This window comes from Ciona intestinalis, unplaced genomic scaffold (assembly GCF_000224145.3).
Source record: "Ciona intestinalis unplaced genomic scaffold, KH HT000229.1, whole genome shotgun sequence".
Lineage (NCBI taxonomy): Eukaryota > Metazoa > Chordata > Ascidiacea > Phlebobranchia > Cionidae > Ciona > Ciona intestinalis.
Window position 1 is genome coordinate 1 of NW_004190550.1, and position 14,469 is coordinate 14,469.

Sequence of the window (14,469 nt, forward strand, 5' to 3'; positions counted from 1 at the left end):
AGGTGAGCATATATACTAAGTTTTTACTGATTTGGTTAAACCTTAACTAGATAGGAATAAAATTTGAACTTAATATTTCAGAAACAACAGCAGAGCCGACCACACCTGGATCTGATATTACTACTTCACTACCATTAGATAAAACGACCACAATAGGTGAGCAAAAATACCAAGTTTGAACTGATTTGGTTAAACTAAAACTAGATAGGAATAAAATTTGAACTTAATATTTCAGAAACAACAGCAGAGCCGACCACACCTGGATCTGATATTACTACTTCACTACCATTAAATGAAACAACCACAATAGGTGAGCAAAAATACCAAGTTTTAACTGATTGGTAAAAGCGAAAAGAAGGATACGAATAAAATTTGAACTTAATATTTCAGAAACAACAGCAGAGCCGACCACACCTGGATCTGATATTACTACTTCACTACCATTAAATGAAACAACCACAATAGGTGAGCAAAAATACCAAGTTTGAACTGATTTGGTTAAACTAAAACTAGATAGGAATAAAATTTGAACTTAATATTTCAGAAACAACAGCAGAGCCGACCACACCTGGATCTGATATTACTACTTCACTACCATTAAATGAAACAACCACAATAGGTGAGCAAAAATACCAAGTTTTAACTGATTTGGTAAAGGCGAAAAGAAGGATACGAATAAAATTTGAACTTAATATTTCAGAAACAACAGCAGAGCCGACCACACCTGGATCTGATATTACTACTTCACTACCATTAAATGAAACAACCACAATAGGTGAGCAAAAATACCAAGTTTTAACTGATTTGGTTAAACTAAAACTAGATAGGAATAAAATTTGAACTTAATATTTCAGAAACAACAGCAGAGCCGACCACACCTGGATCTGATATTACTACTTCACTACCATTAAATGAAACTAACACAATAGGTGAGAAAAAATACCAAGTTTTAACTGATTTGGTTAAACTAAAACTAGATAGGAATAAAATTTGAACTTAATATTTCAGAAACAACAGCAGAGCCGACCACACCTGGATCTGATATTACTACTTCACTACCATTAAATGAAACAACCACAATAGGTGAGAAAAAATACCAAGTTTTAAGAATCACAGCTTCTACTTTAATGTAACTTTATTATCAGGTTTTGTATTATTATTTTTTATTTAGGGCAATTTATTTATCTTTTATAGAAACTACTATCAGACCCAACACATCTAAAGCTACTGAAGCTACTACGTCAAAGCCAGATGAATTATTACAACAAGTGAGAAAAATTTCTTTTGTTTTCATGTATTTTTCTTACTATATATTTACTTTTGTTAACATGAAATTTGTATGAAAATATAAAAGATGAAATATTTACCAATAATTTCGGCTTCAGAATCAACTGTTGTCCCAACCACTACCTTAAGCCCAGTTGAAACTACCCAACCAGGTGAGCTGTAATGCATTATAAAAATAAATTAGAAAATTAAAAGTTTATTCACTGCTCAAGAATGTCTGAAGCAATGTTATTTATTCTCGCATTGTGTGATGCTGAGGCACAGTGGTAAGCGCGTCTGTCTTTAACCCAGAGTTTATGGGTTCAAGGCTTGTTGCTTCTACTTTAGGGGCGTATGTGTCCATGGGCACGACACTTTACAACATTAGTGACCACTGGGTGGGACAACCCATTAGTGACCACTGGGTTGGAGCAATGGCCAATAAGTGTCTTGCCCAAGGACACACAATGGTAGCAGCGACGAGCTTCAACCCATTACCTCTGGGTTAGGAGCAGGCAATAATCACTTTTCCACGGCGCCGGACATGTCTTGCCCAAGGACAATTAAAGTGGCTACATACAACCAAAATAAGACCAGCATCAAGCCTATAATTCGGTATACTTTAGTTAATAGCCAAGCATTCTGACCAATATGTGCTATGATGCTTGTTGTTTTTTTGTAACCAATATGTGCTATGATGCTTGTTGATTTTTTGTAACTTACATAAGCTTTAGTTTTAAATATCACACGTAAATATTTTTTTTCATAAACGTTTTAACTTTTACCAGCATCATGTCTATCAACATGTGATGGTTGTGATGGTCCATGTAGCCGACCCTCCTCAACAGCTGAATGTGTTTGTCAATGTATTGCTGGATACATACCTAAGACACCGTCAGCACTTGGATGTCAACCAGGTGAAATTTTTGGCTCTTCCATACCCTGTTAAAAATTGAATATATTTGTTTAAATATTTCAAAATTTTAATTGCACCATTTTTAGAAGTTTATGTATATTGTTATGTAAATTGTGATTTTTAATGTGTCAGTGTCAGTATAATTTGAAATTTACTTTATAGTTGTCTGTGATACGGAGACATTACTCTACCCCTTTGACAACTCTACTAATGTGACCTTCCCAGCTACACAAGCAGGTTTTACTGCTATCTCTAACAACAAGTGCCCGGTTAATTCATCAAATGGTAAGTGTGTAGGAAACAGGGTATCAGACATTAGTATTGCTTAAAACATAAACTTGCATGTCAGCAGCAATTATATATCCTATTTACACAAATCCCATATTTTAAAATTCTACAGTGCAGTCAGTGTTAATCTTACCATGTTTTAATTAAATCAATGAATTAATTTTTTTTTGTCACGTTAACGAAGATCAGGAAAGTTTACAAAAGCGAAAAACACGAGTAGTAATGGTAAAACAACAGTTGCTAAAACACGCTAATGGACAAAACAGATAAATTAATAATGTTTTGGATTGTCCGTCGCGGTGACAAAATGGTTGGCGCGCCTGCATGTAACTCAGAGGTAATGGGTTCGAGGCTCGTCACTGCTACCATTGTTTGTGGGCATATGTGTCCTTGGGCAAGACACTTAATGGCAATTGCTCCAACCCAGTGGTCACTAATGGGTTGTCCAAATTATCAATCATACATAAAATAAAAAAATCCCTCCAAAAAATAATGACCCACAAAGTAACATGCATGGTAACTCGTAAGCTGGCACGAGGTGTATGAACACCCGTGTTATAACGACTGTCGTTTTCCGGCCACGTAAGGATAAAGTACGTTACACTCATTTATTAAAGGCGTAACTATTACACCCTACATGTTCTATTTTATCTTCCAGTTGGAAAACCATACGGCAACAGAAAATGTTCTTTAAATGGAACCTGGGTAGTCCCAACGTGGCTAACATCCTGTGATAATGGAGTCGAGGTGAAAATTTACCTTTGTAAAATATTGTGTTATATTAAACAAAGTACCTACGTTTATTGTGAAAATAGGAAAGAATTTAAAAAATGTCAATTTTAAAATAAAACGAAAGCCATTTTATATAGAATTAAAAAAGTGTAAAAAATGATGCTATTAAATAATAGTTTTCATGCATTGTCGCCTATAAATCGTAACCGTCTTCTCCTTTAACCGCTTCTTAATTTACAGGAGATCTTGAATGGACTTCAAACAAATTCAATAGAAACTCATGAGCAGCGCCAACAAGTGGCGAACGATCTTGAAGTCATCACATCAGTTTCAGCGGATCTTACAACAACGGATGTCACTCAGACATCTCAAGCTCTGACAGAGATTGTCAACACAACTACACTTACTCCAGAGGTAAGGGAGAATTTGTTATATATGGGCCATTGCAAAGTGGTTATTCATCTGCCTTATGGGTTTAAGGCTCGTCAATGCTACCATTGTGGGCATAGCAAGATAGTTAATTGTGTGTGTATGTGTCCTTTTATAAAGAGCATCTAGTGTATAAGGAAAAGTAGTTATCTACATATACAGAGAATAAGCATTCCATATACCAAATCATTTTCGAATATGTAACATAAACCTGTCTAATATTATGTTTGATTTGATTTCTTCCTTTAAAGACATCGAGTTCCGTTGTAGCAACTGTTGGAAATTTACTTGAAGTTCCTGAAGATCAATTACAAGAGAGCGGTCAAACCCAAGAGTGAGTGTCATGTAACACATAAGATTGTGACATCATATACACTTATTTTAACAGAAACTAGGGCAAAGTGGTTGGCTTGCCTGCCTCTAACCCAGGGGTCATGGGTTTTGGTTTGTTACTGCTACCTGTGTGTTCGTATGTGTCCTTGTGCAAGACAGTTAACGGCAATTGCTCCAACCCAGTGGTTACTAATGGGTTGTCCAAATTATCAGCCATACATAAAAATATAAAATATCCTAAAAAATAATCACCCACAAAATAAGACACGAGGCAACTTGTAAGGTGACACGAGGTGTATGAAACAGAACACTTGTGTGATAACTAGGGATAAAGCAAATACACATACTTACACTTATTGTGGTTCAGGATCCTGGCAACATTGGATTTAGTTGGTGAGAAGGTGGAAGTGGCTGAGGGAGAGGAATATACAGAAGTAAGCGGCAGTGTTGCCATTGCTGTTGTACATCCTACTCAAGATGGTAAGCTTTAATTAAAACATAACATAGTTTTTAAATAAAAGTTCAAAATACGATAGAAGTATAGAATACAATTAATTAAGGCGGCTACACCAATGACACAACAAAAATTAACCCACAGTTGGTTGAAGTAAATTAAAACAGATTAGGGGGTAATAGAAAGAAAAGTGCGCGCAAAGAGACAAAGCGTACAATTACCAATATTTTTACAACACAATAATATTATAATAGCTATATATTTGTCTTTTCGATAACTGTAACGAAGTTTTTCCCAAATTTTTTCTTAATGCTCAATTACAGACGCAAACAGGGGTATAGGATATGGAGTAACAAATTTATCGATTAAAAATCTGAAAGGATTCAGATCTGACCAACTCGCAACATTTTTTGAGAAGCCTCATTCAAACATGACTTCATACATTACTGTACCTGGCTCTGCAACAAATGATCTAGCAGGTATATGTACTCTTGTTTATTGTTTTAAATATACCAAATTAGTTCAACGAACAAATTGATTGTGTGTGGTCTGTTTTTACATTAAAAAACACAGTAATATTTTAATACATTTACTTTACATTAATATAATACAATCATTAAAGCAGAAATTTATTTATGACAACACAAATTCTAGATTCACAGCGTTTTCTTGCTATGATAACTAACAACTCCACAACATGATCATAAAAATTCCATAGTATAATCTCATTATAATTTCCAAATTTCAGATCGAAGAATCAGTTTTTTGGCTTTTCCTGATGACAAATTGTTCCGTTCCAATTCTCCGAGTACATTTACTACGTTTAACAATGTCACTGTTAATTCTGATGCTGTGTTGTCGGCTACTGTGGTCAATGCAAGTGGACCTTTGAATAACCTTGATCCACCTGTTGAATTGGGTTTTAGTATCACTGAGGTAAATAATGCAAATATAATTGGGAGCTTTAGAGTTTGTCATGTGGTAAAAAATTTTAACACCTATTGTATTTTCTGCTAATACGATCTTGACGTCATTGCATTATTTTATTTGTTTCTCTGCAGGGTTTGATTGCAGGTAGAAGTGTTTGTGTTTATTGGGATGAAGTGACACTTACTTGGTCAGATGTGGGTTCTGTAATGACCAATTCCTCAAACACCACGTTGACTTGTACATTTAACCATCTCACCAACTTTGCAACTTTGTTTGTGAGTGTAAAGTACTGTACTTTAATTTTCAAAGATTGGGCATGTATTTAAAACAAAAAATGATATGCCAAAATTTTCAACATATTTTTAAAGCTACAGTGTATTTAATGTCTAGTTTTAGACTGTGGGTTCACTTGCAGAGAAATATTACTTAGATTTATAACACTAGTATCATAATAAATGTACCAAGTTATCACACATACACACCATGTAGACTGTTTGTTACCAAATTATTTACCAACAGTTGCCTGGAGATGATACCAGCATCAGTAATTCACATGTTCTTGATATCTTGACTGTGGTTGGTTGTTCCATCTCCGGTGCCTCTTGTCTCCTCCTCATTCTCATCTTCATCTTTGTTCCGTGAGTTTACAGTGTTGCCACTTTATTTTTCCCAGTGTTGCCATTTTTCACAGCTTTAGAATGAGAATATATGTTATTAAAAAACATGGGCAAAAAACATAATTTTTAATTATTTAGGCACTTTAACTTTAACAGAATTGACCAAGATTGTTTGCCAATATGTTCATTAAAACTATGTTTTAAACAGTATCATAATCACGTAATAATAAATGAGGGTATAAACAATTTTAAACATTGGAAGAGGTGCTGGTTTCAGTTAATTACAATCCAGCTAATTTGTGATCAGGATTACATCAGTTCAAAATAAAATACCTAGTTGATTTTTTTTTAGGTTTAATATTATGTGATAATTCATTTTGCAGAAAAACCAGAACAAAGGGTCGTAAAAGAGCGGCCGTTCTTCTTCTTAATCTCGCGATCGCAATCCTTCTTCTTGATATTTTCCTCATTGTGAGCGAGCAAGAGATTGTGACATCATCGATGACATCATGCCTTGCTGTGTCAGTGCTTACCTACTTCTCCATGATGAGTGTTTTCACTTGGATGATGGTGGAAGGTTTCAGCATTGCTTCTGTTATTATGCTTGTAAGTTTTTCTAAATGAAGTAGGCTATGTATTAAATTCATTTTCTAATATATTATCTTTGTAAGTATTACTAAATTAGGTCTTTTGCTAAATCAAATTCATTCTCTAATGTATTATGCTTGTAAGTACTAAATTAGTTCCTTGTATTGAATTGTTTAAGGCTCGACATTGCTACTATTGTGGGCGTATGTGTCCTTGGGCAAGACACTTAACGACAATTGCTCCAACCCAGTGGTCACTAATGGGTTGTCCAAATTAACAGCAATACATAATTTTCCCATTGATACTAAAGAGATAGTCACATAGGTTACAAACCGGTAGTTGGGTATTGCATAATTAAAAAAAATATCTATGAAAACTAAACCAAATTTTTGTACCTTGAACTAAGCAAGCATATTTGTTCCAGCCATTTAAAACTCGAGGAAAGTTATTTGGTAACTGGTTCATGATTGCTTCATGTTTGTGGGGTTGGTTGCTACCAGCGTTGGTTATCATGTTCACCACAATCTTTAACATTGATATGTACAAGAGAACAGATGGAGAGTAAGAAACTTTTTTCTATATTTTGGTTTAATTTTTATTTTATGTATTTTACCAGGGTAAAATTGAGAAAATTTTATTGTGTTATATTTGTTAAAAAAGTGTAACAAACTCTTTCACCAGGTGTTACATTCAACCAGGCCTGGTGTTGTATGCTGTTCTTATACCAGCAGGCATAACACTTGGTGTAAATCTGATGTTGTATGTCTTCCTAACTTATAAAGTGACTTGTGCAAAACGACCTGTGTCAATGGTAAGCTGTCTTAAATACTGACAAGTCAAAAGCATATTGTGATACAGAACTCTTGTGTTTAAATATTTACACTAAATTAGGTATAAATTTGGGTGAACAGGCATGCTCTTTACATTTCTACTCTTTCTCAAACTTTTTATCCATAGCGTTGTTTTAACAACTTGATTCTCTTCGTTCTTTAAATAACATGGTCTGCGCTGTTGTTTTTTAAGAGATGTATAAAAACTATGTTATGATGCGGATATCTAACTTAACATAAAACTGAAAACATTCAATAGAAAAATGCATTAACTAAACACAGGTTAACAACTTCGTTTCTTTTAATAAACATTATGCATTACTTTTCAGGCTGGCAAGTCGAAAGGTTTACAAAAGAATTTGCTTTTCTCGTTAACTTTGTTCGTCACGCTTGGATTAACATGGATCTTTGGTTTCGTCATCATTCCAGGAAATGGGGATGCAAGTTTTGCTTTCTCCGTTTTATTCACTGTGTTCAACTCATTACAAGGTGGGGGAATTAAATAATTATCCTATAATTACATATAGTAGAGCCGTGGTATGCAACCTACAGAACACGATATCCTGGTGTCAAAGACTTTTAAGGAACAATATATGAAAACTTTAAGTCTTTATCTATTCATATACAATCAAATCTAATATATAGCCTTCCAGCTTTTTTCCTCATAAGTTATAGACAACAACATGAGGTATAATTTCATATTTTGCTGGAACTTTTATTTAAATAGCTTATCTACAATAAAAAAAAACACATGTTAATTAATTTTTAAACATCATCTTTTTGACACAGGTTTCTTCCTGTTCTTGCTATATGTGGTTCGTCAGAAGTTTACTCGGTCGGCTATATCTGAACAAGTCCGAAAAATCTCAGCATTCGTAATTCCCACCACGTGGTCGACCAGCAGGTTCATTATATAAATAATACTAACATAAAAACACATAACATAATTGTTTATTTGTCTGTGAGAATACATGTGAGAGTACAACGAAGAACAAGTTAAGTAATAAAACAACAAGGATAAAACAACAAGGGAATTAGTAAAAAACAACAGTCGTTATATAAGCACATTTCTTATAAAATCTACTTGAATGAGCGTTTCAGATAAGACACGATTGCTACAGTACTGTACAAGATAACTCACATTGAGTTGTATTTAATTAAAACAAGTCAAATGAATGAAATTTATTTCCTCTCTTTGGTCAAGAGAGTTGATGAAAGCAAGAAGACGGGTAGTACCGATAAAAAAACAGTTGTTAAAACATGCTGATAAAAGGAAAGTAACAGTAAAACAACAGCTGTTAAAACATTGATAAAAAAGAAAGAATGTTTCAGATAAAGGCGTGACTGTTACACCCTACAGACTATATAATGCGTAAATTAATTAATTGGAAGCAAATTGTGCAAAAATTAAGATGTAATTGGAAAAAAAGTGTGCAACAACTAAACATTAAAGTAACATGTATCAAACATACAAAAATATTGAGAATTTTTACGAAACAAATTAATAGAAAAAACCAGGCCTAGATTTCAACTGAAACCACAATGGTATCACAGAAGCTAGGTCTATATAAAAAGCTTACGGAAACACAATTGATAGTTACAAAACGTTCTTAACCCAGATTGCAAAAAACTGTTTTATCTGTATTAACCACAAAAATTTTTTGGCTTAATTTAAGGTCATAGGGTAAAACAACTATTTTCTGATATATATATTTCCAACAAACCGTTTGTTTGAATGTTTTTAATTAAATTTATTAAATAATTAAATTTCCTAAACAAGTGGTAAACTGTAAGCGTTAACCTACCAAATAACTAAACTGGCCTAATAAACTTGAATAGTTGGTGTAGTTTTTGAAATAAACACCTAAAACTACTGTGCGCCTATCTTTTACAATGGAGACCAAGCGAAATGGGGACGGAGTTGGCGGTCACGTGAATAGAAAAAAGACTTTATCACGGTTTTGGGCAATTGCGCGTTATACTCTTTTTTATTTCTGTGGTATTTACCCACAAATCCAGATGCTCCTAAAACTAATTTGGAATAAAAACTGACAAAAAATTGAAACGCAATTCGTTCTATTCTACCTCAAAATAAGTTACCTTATTCTTGACATTTAGAACCTCAAGACCTAACGTCTCATATTCAACAACATTTTATGAAAATGATGGTTTTGATGATGAGATCAGAAACTGGAGAAGCGAGACATCCGTTATACAAAGTTCTCACTAAATGAGCTGTTCACTAAATAAAATGTATATGTGTTACACTGTTACATTATATGCACTGTTTGATCAACGATTTGTAACATTTTTTGAACTTTTAATGACATTGTGTAAAGTCACATAAAGCTGTCTAGGAATTGTTGCTACAAAGGTTTCTTGCAATAAAAGATAGGCTACATTAAAACTCACCCAGAAATAAATGCAAAGCAGTCAATTTGACAGACAAACAAGAATATGGTGCACTATCACTAAACATTCAAATTAATTTTCTTGTTGCCGATTTTCTTACTTATTTTTTACTGTGTTATTTAATTTGTGGCAATAATTCTCCCGAACATTAATATCCTAATTCTTTTCATATTGTCAGAAACCCGATTTGTTGTTTAGTCTTGTTTTTTTAACGGGGTCAGTCGACCGTGACAGTAGTAAAACCGTCGAATAAAATTAGACAAATTACAATACGTGCTTACTCGTTGGAGCTAAGCGCTCATGTTGTTGAACTTTGCTATGACATTTTCCCCACGTCTCAGGGTGTTGTTTTGTATACTTTTTAATTTATATCGGCATACTACTCTGAAAAGGTTGTACAGCCTATTAGATACTAAATCTATCACCCATATAGAATATACAGCCTTAGCCTACTTTACGTAAAATCACGTTTATGAATGTAACTTACTTTATCCCCGCGTGGCCGGAAAATGACAGTCGTTAAACACGGGTGTTCTGTTTCATACACCTAGTACCAGCTTAGGAGTTACCGTGAATGTTACTTTGTGGGTAATTTTTGGGGATTTTTTATATTTTTATGTGTGGCTGATAATTTGGACAACTCATTAGTGACCACTGGGTTGGAGCAATTATCGTTAAGTGTTTTGCTCAAGGACACACACGCCCACAATGGTAGCTGCGAAGAGCCTTGAACCAATTACCTCTAGGTTGGAGGCAGGCGAGCTAGCCAACTGTGCTACGGCGCCGGTGATTAGCCCCAATCACGAGAGTTAAAAATCATTATGGATGCAGCTGCGCGGTTGTTTTATTAATAAAGCAGTTTGTTACAGCAAATATCGTTTGAAAAGCAGCGAAAATCTAATAGTGGATATTACTAAAATCGCACATTAATTTGAGGTAAGCTTGTATGGTTAAACATAGATTAGCAGAGCCTGGAATGAATTGCTGCTGCAGCTCATTGATGGCGCAACCTTCTTAATAATCCTGGATGTCAGTTGAATTATTGCACAGGTTCCTAGTGCAGCAGAAACGACAAACTCTGGGTTGCTATAATAAAAAAAAGTTTATGGTTCTGTCATAAAAAGGCTTATGCTGCGTAAAACCAAAGTAGTATCAGTCTGAAATGGAATACAACAGAAAGTCTCCAGATCAATTTGCTTGAACATACATGCTTTACCCATGTTATCTCAAAGTCTTATTTACGTATAGTAGGGTGGGGTAAGATGGGACACATTTAGCAAATAATATCCAATTATACTAATCGTATTTTAAACAATTAACGACGCTGTTTTAGATTCGTGAGAATACAGTTTTATCATACTTTAAATGTTCTTTGTTTAGTACAAAATGGGACGAGAAAATAGAATTCAAAGGTGTCCCATCTTCCCCCACCCTCCTATATATACTTTACTCATGCTAATTTAACCAGTTAGCTTAAAGTTTTAGTTACTGTTATGCAGATGTACTGCTAGGAATTTTTATAAATTTCTAACCTTGTTGTTTCCTGCGTCTTCACTTAAGCAGTTATGTCCGTTGCCTCTGAAGTTACTCATACACGCATCTCTATGCTTGCATTGTTTCAAAATAACGGTTATTGCTCCGCTAATGATAAATTTTGTCTGACAAGCCGTCTAAAGAAAAAGGTTGAGCATTCGATTTGTATAGTAGGATGGGTGGGGGAAGATGAGACACCTTTTCATTCGATTGTCTTAACTCATTTGGTAGTAAACAAAGAACATTCTGAGAACTATAAAACCGTATCCCCACGACTCCCATAGATTGTTAATTGTTTGAAATACGGTTAAAGGTGTCCCGTCTTCCCCCACTCTACCATGATTTAAGCGGATAATTTTTCACGGCTTATGTGGTTGTGAGTACATGGTGTGTGCCTCGTTTCTTCTTAAAAACATCTTGTAAACTTAATGAGACTATTGGGTCGTCTAAGCCCCTGTGAATATCCTTCACGCGGGTCACAACATTCAGCGGGGGCCTGGGTACAAGGCTTATCGCTGATAACCCAGGGGGTATGGGTACAAGGCTCTTCGCTGCTACCACTATGTGTCCTTGGGCAAGATATTTAACGGTGATTGCTCCAGCCCAGTGGTTACTAATGGGTTGTTTAAATCGTCAGCCATACAATATATATATAGGTAAAAAAACAATTAAGGGCAAAGTTACATTCGCGGTAACTCGTTTTAGCACGAGTAATATATGAAACAGAACACCCGTGTTATAACGAATGTCGTTTTCCGGGCACATGAGTGTAAAGCAAGTTACATTCATTCATTAATATATTTTTACCTCCTCCGGTGCGCACCTCTGTGTGCTAAAACTCGAACCACGATTCACAACAACCCCACTATAGCAGACATCGGTTCTACGATTCGGTTCAGCTGTGGGAATTGAAAACGTAACTCCGAATTCACAACAACAAATTGCATACTGGCACGCTGGCGCAGCTGGCACGAGGTGTTAAACCCGTGTGATAACGACTGTCGTTTTCCGGCCACGTGAGGATAAAGTAAGTTACATTCATTCATTCATTCATACTCTTACCTGCAACTATTGGGAAGAAAACTCTATTGCAGTATGTGATTGCATTTCTTAAAGGCGAGTCCGGTTTTGTTAGCCCGTCAAGTCGGTAACCAAAGTTTCGTTGACCAAGCCCATTTGTTGTCTCATTCGTCCTACAGTCTTTTGTGTCGCCTTTCGTACTTGGTGAAATATGCATAAATATGTAAATGGTTTAGCATGAATGAGTAAATGTTAATTGCTTTACTCTCGCCACAGTCGTCAAAATATACGGGTGTTCTGTTTTATACACCTCGTGCCAGCTTACAAGTTACCACGTATGTAATTTGGTAGGTAACTGTTCTTTATATATATATATATAGTATGGCTTAACTTTGACAACCAATTAGTGACCACTAGGTTGGAGCAATTGACGTTAAGTTTCTTGCCCAAGGACACTTACACCTACAATGGTAGGAGCGTCGAGCCTTGACCCATAACCTATGGGTTAGGAGGCGGGCGCGCCAATCAATTGTGCCACGGCGCCGGGCATATAGACAGCTTTTAAAGTATTGTGGAAATGATATATCCAGTTGCGTGACACATATAGTAGGGTGGGGGGAGATGGGACACCTTTAGCACATAATATCTAAGTATCCTGATTTTGTTTAAAACAACTAACGGTGGTCTATGGGAGTCGTGAGTATATAGTTTTATAATTCTTTGAATGTTATTCGTTTACTACTTAATGAGACCAGAAAAAAGAGCTAAAAAGTGTCCCATCTTCCCCCACCCTACTGTAATATACATCAAGATAGCAAGTCCTTTTTGTAGATAGCGCATATAGCCATATCTAATAAGAAACGAGCAGCATTTGTAACAAACTCAGCAATGCAAGCTCTGCCCGCAACATGGAACGGAGATTGTCTACGAACAAGTTCTGATAAGCGAACGTTCCAACACGATGCCGTATCGTTCCATCTTGACAACCTTGAAGAAACAGTTAGGTATTATAGTGGGATATTCTTTTCTATATAGGCGACTATGTCGGCGCATTAAACCATATATATATTAATTAGGGGGTGAAAAATATGGAATACCTTTAGCACATAATATCCAAATATCCCGATCGTGTTTTAAACAGTTAGTAAAATAATTTGAATGTTTTTTGTTTACTACCAAATTGGACGAGCAAATAGAATGAAAATGTGTCCCATCTTCCCCCCACCATATATAAACTATATATATAACATGCCACACGTTTTACTCACGTGCAAGTTTTACTGTTGCTGTTATCATACCACTTGCTATCCAGGATCACATAGTCAACAATCGTTTGATAATCAAAGTATCTGTTATAGCGCATCTGGACGACAAAAATAAAATCGAAGGAAACATTATTTATCTGTATACATTCATGTACACATCGCTTAAAATGAAAACTGTACTGTTACGTTTTATAACGGTGGTTTGGTCCGGTACGCCGCTTTAACGGCCAATCGCGGAGCCTTGTTGTAGTCTGCTATATAGACTGCACTGAATACGACTTGACTATTAAATGTAATTTAATAAAAAAAACAGTCTAAAAACGAGTTACATTAAAATATATACACTTAACCGTTACACAACACCTTTTGTACAACGACAGCTCGATAAAAATATTTTGTAGGGTGGGGGAAGATTCGACACCCTTTCGTTATATTTTCTCGCATCATTTGATAGTAAGCAAAGAACATTCAAAGAATTATAAAACTCCTCCCTCACGACTTCCATATACATTTGTCAATTGTTTAAAAAAGAACGATCAGGATATTTTGATATTATGTGCTAAAGGTGTCCCATCTACCCCCATAGTACTATACCACTTAACGATTCACAACGGGATGTTCACAATAATATAACCTTTAGCCAACACAGTACAGCGAGAACTGCGCGATACACCCAAAACTGAAAGGAGAAAAGGCGCGCAGTACACGCAGTAATCACACCAACGGCAAGGAACAAGCGGAAACGTTAAAACAAGTGTATGGTGGCCCAGTGTTGCCACACGTTTTTTTTATCTCTTAACAATAAAAAAAAAAAAAAAAAACGTTTTCATTTTCGTTTTCGTTTTTTTTCGTTTTC

At 35.3% G+C, this 14,469-nt stretch overlaps 2 protein-coding genes across 2 annotated transcripts; one reads left to right on the forward strand and one right to left on the reverse strand.

The window, feature by feature from the left end:
• Nucleotides 1–81: 81 nt before the first annotated feature.
• On the forward strand, nucleotides 82–10,101 carry LOC100185099 (adhesion G-protein coupled receptor G7-like; the record flags this gene model as incomplete). Its single annotated transcript, XM_026839390.1, has 24 exons — nucleotides 82–156; nucleotides 236–310; nucleotides 391–465; nucleotides 545–619; nucleotides 701–775; nucleotides 855–929; nucleotides 1,009–1,083; nucleotides 1,386–1,439; nucleotides 2,055–2,183; nucleotides 2,345–2,467; nucleotides 3,129–3,217; nucleotides 3,443–3,616; nucleotides 3,883–3,965; nucleotides 4,332–4,444; nucleotides 4,742–4,897; nucleotides 5,167–5,354; nucleotides 5,480–5,623; nucleotides 5,868–5,986; nucleotides 6,349–6,571; nucleotides 6,978–7,114; nucleotides 7,235–7,364; nucleotides 7,713–7,872; nucleotides 8,173–8,287; nucleotides 9,502–10,101. Coding segments are annotated over 24 exons (2,774 nt in total), but the record flags the coding sequence as incomplete, so codon positions are not given.
• A 510-nt stretch (nucleotides 10,102–10,611) lies between these two features.
• Nucleotides 10,612–12,669, reverse strand: LOC101242418. Its single transcript, XM_004227325.4, has 4 exons — nucleotides 12,391–12,669; nucleotides 12,136–12,227; nucleotides 11,328–11,465; nucleotides 10,612–10,881 (listed from the first exon to the last, which is right to left on the reverse strand). Exons 1-4 carry the CDS (start codon nucleotides 12,563–12,565, stop codon nucleotides 10,810–10,812), a joined length of 477 nt encoding a protein of 158 aa, XP_004227373.1. The 5' UTR covers nucleotides 12,566–12,669; the 3' UTR covers nucleotides 10,612–10,809.
• Nucleotides 12,670–14,469: the final 1,800 nt, after the last annotated feature.